This window comes from Papaver somniferum, chromosome 5 (genome assembly GCF_003573695.1).
Source record: "Papaver somniferum cultivar HN1 chromosome 5, ASM357369v1, whole genome shotgun sequence".
In the NCBI taxonomy this organism is placed as follows: domain Eukaryota; kingdom Viridiplantae; phylum Streptophyta; class Magnoliopsida; order Ranunculales; family Papaveraceae; genus Papaver; species Papaver somniferum.
The window spans coordinates 166,197,540-166,203,780 of NC_039362.1; the positions used below are offsets into that span (position 1 = coordinate 166,197,540).

The 6,241-nt window shown below is 37.8% G+C and overlaps 1 protein-coding gene across 1 annotated transcript; it reads right to left on the minus strand.

Moving 5' to 3' along the window:
- Nucleotides 1-846: 846 nt before the first annotated feature.
- LOC113279995 (F-box protein At3g07870-like) lies at nucleotides 847-2,208 on the minus strand. The gene has a single exon (XM_026528625.1). It carries the CDS (start codon nucleotides 2,206-2,208, stop codon nucleotides 847-849), a length of 1,362 nt encoding a protein of 453 aa, XP_026384410.1.
- Nucleotides 2,209-6,241: the final 4,033 nt, after the last annotated feature.

Below are 6,241 nucleotides of genomic sequence, written 5' to 3' on the forward strand. Positions count from 1 at the left end.
TTATGTATCCTAATTTTTCAATGTATAATTGCCAAGCAAACTAGAATCTAAAAATCCGAGCATTGGAATTTTACAAATTTGATCTCATTAGAAAGATTTTAAAGAGATCACAAAATGAGTACAAACAACAATATTTAGAGTTTTTACAAAAAATTTGGAAGTTTATCCTAATATGCCTTATTTTCGAAAATTGAATGCATAATCATTATGCAAACCACCACAAAGGATGCGTAACCATTATCCATAACTAATTTTCCGTTGTAACTAATAAAACGATGTACTCCATCCGTTTCAGAAAAAATGATACTTTCACTTTAGGCACAATCTTCGAAAACTGAATTCATAGCCATTGCTAGAATATTAGAGCTTCAGTCGGCCCTCCCCACCATGACAACGACGTTCTAGTATAACCTAAGACATGAAGATCAGAAAATACCAGTAAACTTCTTTAATCTTTTTTAGAAGGCTAAAAAAAAGAAAAACAATGTGTTAACAACTAATGTTACTTCTTCAAAAAAAAATTTATAAATAAAACAACTAATGTTACTAGATAAAGAGTATTACATTAACTAGTTGGAAGCCTAACAAGCTAAGCTCCAACAACATACTACTACATTAATTGAACAGGTTGCCGTGCTAGCCTACCAGCGAGTCTCATGGGTAGTCTAGCCAAGGGAGCCGAAACAGGGACTGAGATTGTGTCACAAGAAGGATAAGCTAACTCTACCTTCTATGTTGATTCCTGCAATATTACGTCATTGGGAACTCGAATCTGGAACCTCCTGGAACGCATAAAATTTTGGAAAACAGGATGACCAGATGAGCTAGATGCCCGTTTTAGGTACATTAAACTTTCAACGAAACAAAAGTGTTGACGTGAGGAATGACTTGATAGACGAAAGTGCCAATATCACCATCTGGTATCTTACTAAGGGTCTCAGTTTTTGGATCATATATAGAGAGACCACTTCTGTAGTACCATAATAGAATTCTACCGGTCTTTGTGATGGCAAACGGAACAGGGATATATTCTATTTCCTTAATTTCTATTGCTATACTGAACTCCTTGATCCATCTCCAATCACGACAATCTTTCTTACACTTTTTTGATATCATCCCATTAGATGTTTCACAACTACACATATTCATTTTTTTCAGCGACCATATATCCACACTACGACCTGGCCTTCGATGAACAAGGCACAGACAGTCTCTCAGCACCTTGAGTTCAAGTAGACCTGGACTTCCTGTACCATCGTCTGATTCTTGAAAATCGAAACAACAACGTGGTGTAGGAACCTCAAGTACTACCTCATCTTCGAAATTGAAAGCCACTATTTTCCATTCCAGGTAGTCCATCCAGTGAATAGCCCCGTCTGCAATGACACCTGGTGTTGCGTTTGTTATCTTAAAAAAATTTAAGAGGAAATATGGGATAATTTCTTTGTGCCTCCAAGTTTTGTCAACTCCAAGAGTAAACACTTGTAGGTCTCCTATATATTCGTTCAGATGGTAGCATACTCTAACGACCTTGTATTGATTAGTGGAAGGAACATAACAAAATCCAGATGTAACAATGACAGCTTCGTAGTTGTATATAGAATCAATAAAATTATATCTTGGTAGATTCCACTCTTCTCTTGTAACTGGATTGCATATGTAGATAGGATCACCGCCAACCAATCTCGAACTATCGGACACAGCAAAACAAACCAAACCGTTGCATGAACCAACTAGTGTATGAGTTGTCTTCATGGGGAGGGGCGCTGTATACTTTTTGGATTGATAGAAAGTAGGATGATTGAAATTGTATCCTCCTGTAAACTTTTTGAACACGACTCTATCTTCATCATAAAAACACTCTCCATAATAGATGGTCTTTTTGGGTGATATTCCATAAGATTTCGCTAAGAAAAGAAAACTCTCAATCATAGTAGAAATACTAAGGGTTAAATCTCTTCTAGCAACATGAGTACTGCCGGTGCCATCGTTTCGACGCTGCTTCTTCATGCAAGGAGAATAAATGTCGTCATTAGTTACGTAGTAATCACAATTATGTAGAAATCTGCATAGATGAATATTTGTAAACCAAGTATCAATTTTGATGCTTCTGTTCCAATTCCTACATACCATTTTGACACATAAGACGGAATCAGCAGGTAACCGTGAAGATATATTTGTTATGATATCTCCAGGAAGATTCTCCATCTAGCTTTCTCTTCAACGACCTAAACAATTCTAATATTAAAACTCAATAAGATCGGCACTGAGATTTTTTTTTTCTTTGTGAGTTGGATCAACACAGAGATAAGGAGATACTATGAGATACCTACAGTGAGTATTTATAAACGAAAGGTATAGGCTGTTAGGGTGTTCCAGAAGAATTCGGATAATAATAACAATTAACCTACAAAACCGAGTCCCTAACGAGTTCGCCTTTTCAACTCGTGCAAATATTCCTCGTTCAAATAAGAAAGGCCGTGGTCCAAGGACATATAATAAGGAGGAAGTCTGGGGTTTGATGGAGTTGGGTCTAGCAGTGGGGATAGCCCATCTGGCTAGATTTTGGTAGAGGTCTAGTTCCGATTTTCGCCTATCAAAAAAAAAAGGCGGTGACAAATGCAACCTACATATTAATTATGGAAAATTTGTTATTCGGTGCTAGGCCCAAATAATTAGTCATAGGAAAATTTCTTGTTTGGTCCTAGGCCCATATAGTTATTTATTCCTGGATCCAACCGGAAATTAATATTATTCTTAAGTCCACAAGATGGAAAAGACCTGGCTGCCCACCATGATACGTGTGAACGTCTTCTCTCTATTCGAAGTTCGGACCCACTGATTAGCAAAACACTTTCTATCTTTGGCTCTCTTCATTTTTCCTTTCCCTTCTCTATTCTTAGAGAATTCTTGTGATTCAATCAAGGAATCACAAACCAAAAACCTAGATTCCGATCTTTGAGAAACCAAAACTCCAAACCTAGATTTCGATTTTCCAAATTGAATCAAGATTTTTTTTCTAGATCTACGAAGATAGTACTCTCTTATATAAGAAGACGATGATTATGAAGAATCACCGACACAAAAAACCAAATAAGCGAGCAAAAAAAAAAAAAAGAGTATTGAAATCAGTAGCGGAAAAAGGTATGAATCAGAAGTACATATTTGATGTACTGGAAAAACCTAGTTTATTTTAACCAATATGATACATCACTGCGTATAAGATGATTTTTTTTTTTGGATTTTGACTGTTTAAATCAGAAGTACATAACTCAAAAACTGATGAAAATCATCGTAAGTGACATGCGGTTAGTGTTTGTGTTTGTAGTTTCTGTTTCTGGTAGATAGATTTGCGGGTACATAACTCAAAAACTGATTGAATAACAATCAAAGTGACATGCGGTGTGTTTCTATTGTTTTCTGACACATAGATCCATCAGTACATATATACGATACTGAGGTAAAAAATCACTATGTTGTTTATATACTCAAAAAATTACTATGTTGTTTAAGCCCTATGAACATCAAGTACATAACTCACATACTGAATAGTAAACATAATTATGCTTTCACATGTGATTTTGGGTGTTTTAGGCATATGAGTATGCAGTACATAAGGCCAATACTGATTATGTAACATTGGTTAAGCTTCTATATAAGATTGTTTGTGTTTCTTGCACATGGATTTTTCAGTACACATAACTCAAAAACTATTGAATAACAATCAAAAGTGACATGAGGTGTGTTTTTTTTCTTTCTTCTTTTCACTGCATACCAGTACATATATGATGTACTGAGGTATAACAGTGCTTTTGTACTCTAAAATCATTATGTTGGTTTATGAGATAATGATCTTGGGTATGCAGTACATAAGGCCAATACTGATGAATGTGTTTATGCTTCCATATATGATTGTGTTTCAGACATGATGATTGTGCAGTGCATAAATGCTACACTGAAATAAAATTAACTAAATTTTTGTAGGGAAGGTTGTGCCAAAACCTGGTACGAAGTTGTATAGATCTGGACTCAAAGCCTTACATATTTTAGTAGACAACATGAGATTGAGTGGATATACTTTGAGTGATGCGCAATTACAAAAGATAAATGAAGCATCGTTATTCGCGGACTTCCCTTCAAGCACTGGACACTTATGGAAGTAAAGCCAGATTCTTATGGAAGTAAAGGTGCTCAATACTAGTAGTGTATATTAGTTGTACTATGAAAAAAATACTACAATGTATATTGGTTATAAAATACACAGTTAAAACTCAAATAAATTTGCATCTGAGCATTTTAGATGCACATATTGTTTTATTCTTTTAACTTTATGGTGCTCGTTTTATAGTGATCACTCAATGTATGTGTGTGATAAATTTCAGTGTATATATGCTGCACTGCTTTAGTTAGTTTAAGTCTATAATTACATGTACTGGTTTAAATTCAGTTAGTATTTGTTCTACTCCAAAAGAATAGAGTATATATTGATTGTACTACAAAAAAGTTTAAATTCAGTATATATTGGTTGTACTGCAAAAAAAAGAAAATAATACAATGTATATTGGTTGTACTATAAAAAAAATAAGTGTACAATGGTGTTGATGGTGGTTTTTAGCTTAGGGTTAAAATCGTAAAACCTTACATCTGACATGACGTCACTACAACCACTAGCGCATTTATTGAATCATTCAACATACCTACGATAAGAATTATCAATGTACCTTTTTTTTATATACATGTGTCATGTTCCACGGCAGAACCATTAGTATTGACCGACATCATCTTCGTACATACCAAACCCTAATTCTCATGCTACCACGCCAAGGCATGCCATGCCACATGTGCCAATGGCATGCCAACCACCTTGTCGCGCCATACCATGCAGGCCTTCCCCATGCGGATACCAAAACGAAGGCGTGCGACGATCAACGACCACCCTTCCATCCTAGATGCAAATCCTAGCCGTCCAAGGTCGCCAAACAACGCATGGTAACCTTTGGCCAAAAACCCTAGTTTTGGCCACGCAAAATCGCGCCTTGGCATGCCATGCCACATGTGCCAATGGCATGCCAACCACCTTGTCGCGCCATACCATGCCGGCCTTCCCCATGCGGCTACCAAAACGAAGGCGTGCGACGATCAACGACCACCCTTCCATCCTATATTCAAATCCTAGCCGTCCAAGGTCGCCAAACAACGCATGGTAACCTTTGGTCCAAAAACCCTAGCTTTGGCCACGCCAAACCGCGCCAAGGCATGCCATGCCACATGTGCCAATGGCATGCCAACCACCTTGCCGCGCCATACCATGCCGTCCTTCCATATGTGGCTACCAAAACAAAGGCCAGCAACAATCAACGACCACTTTTTCATCTAAGATGCAGATCTTAGCCGTCCAAGGTTACCAGCTAACGCATGTCAACCTTTGGCTCTAGTTTGGTCGCGCCTAAACAAAGCCAAAACCCTAACTTTTGGCCGCGCTTAAAATGGGACATATTAAAGCCATATTGATCATACTTTCATGCCACTGGCTACCAAACGATAGGTTGCAATAATCAACGGCTACCTTCCTCTTAAGATGCAAAATCTCGACCGTTGAAGGTCACCTCCGAGCCGGAAAGTCTCCCAAGCTCAACTTTCCAGACAACAACAACATGCTACATGTTTTCCACGAAAATACTGGAGACATCAACACATGTCACAAACTGGGGGATGCTCATTGGTTATTGGTTTGACGGTTTACAGCATGCGGCGTACACTACGCTCGTTATTAGAAAGTGTCATAAGGATGGGGGGGTTAGTAAATACAGGGAGTAATGGTGAAACACTTTCTTTTAAGGAACATCAATTCCAAGCGTTACCGATTACCACCTCCTCCCATTTACTCACCCGTTTTCCATTCTTAATGCGGCGAGAGTACGTTTCACTTCGACTTGTATAAATATGCATTACCTATTTCCACCGAACAACAAGTTCTGGTCAAGAGCATACAACACTCAGAAAATGTTTGCTAGCTTTCCCATCTGTTAGCTTCCCACTTTCTGATACAAGTCACAAAAAAAACTACTCTTCCAGAATCAATTATTCTGGTCTCAACACTTTCTTCGCTTCCCTCCCCAAAACCAACCCTTCTCCTCCACTCTGTGACCGAAACAAGTCTGGAACGGACATTTCTTGGTTTGGGCCGGACTTGTACAGATTGATCTCTTGAATCTAAAGTACTCCCTTGCAGTACATTGTT

What these genes read in the sequence shown, in the direction of transcription:
- LOC113279995 (XM_026528625.1), bottom strand. Translation starts at nt 2,208, where the DNA reads ATGGAGAATCTTCCTGGAGATATCATAACAAATATATCTTCACGGTTA.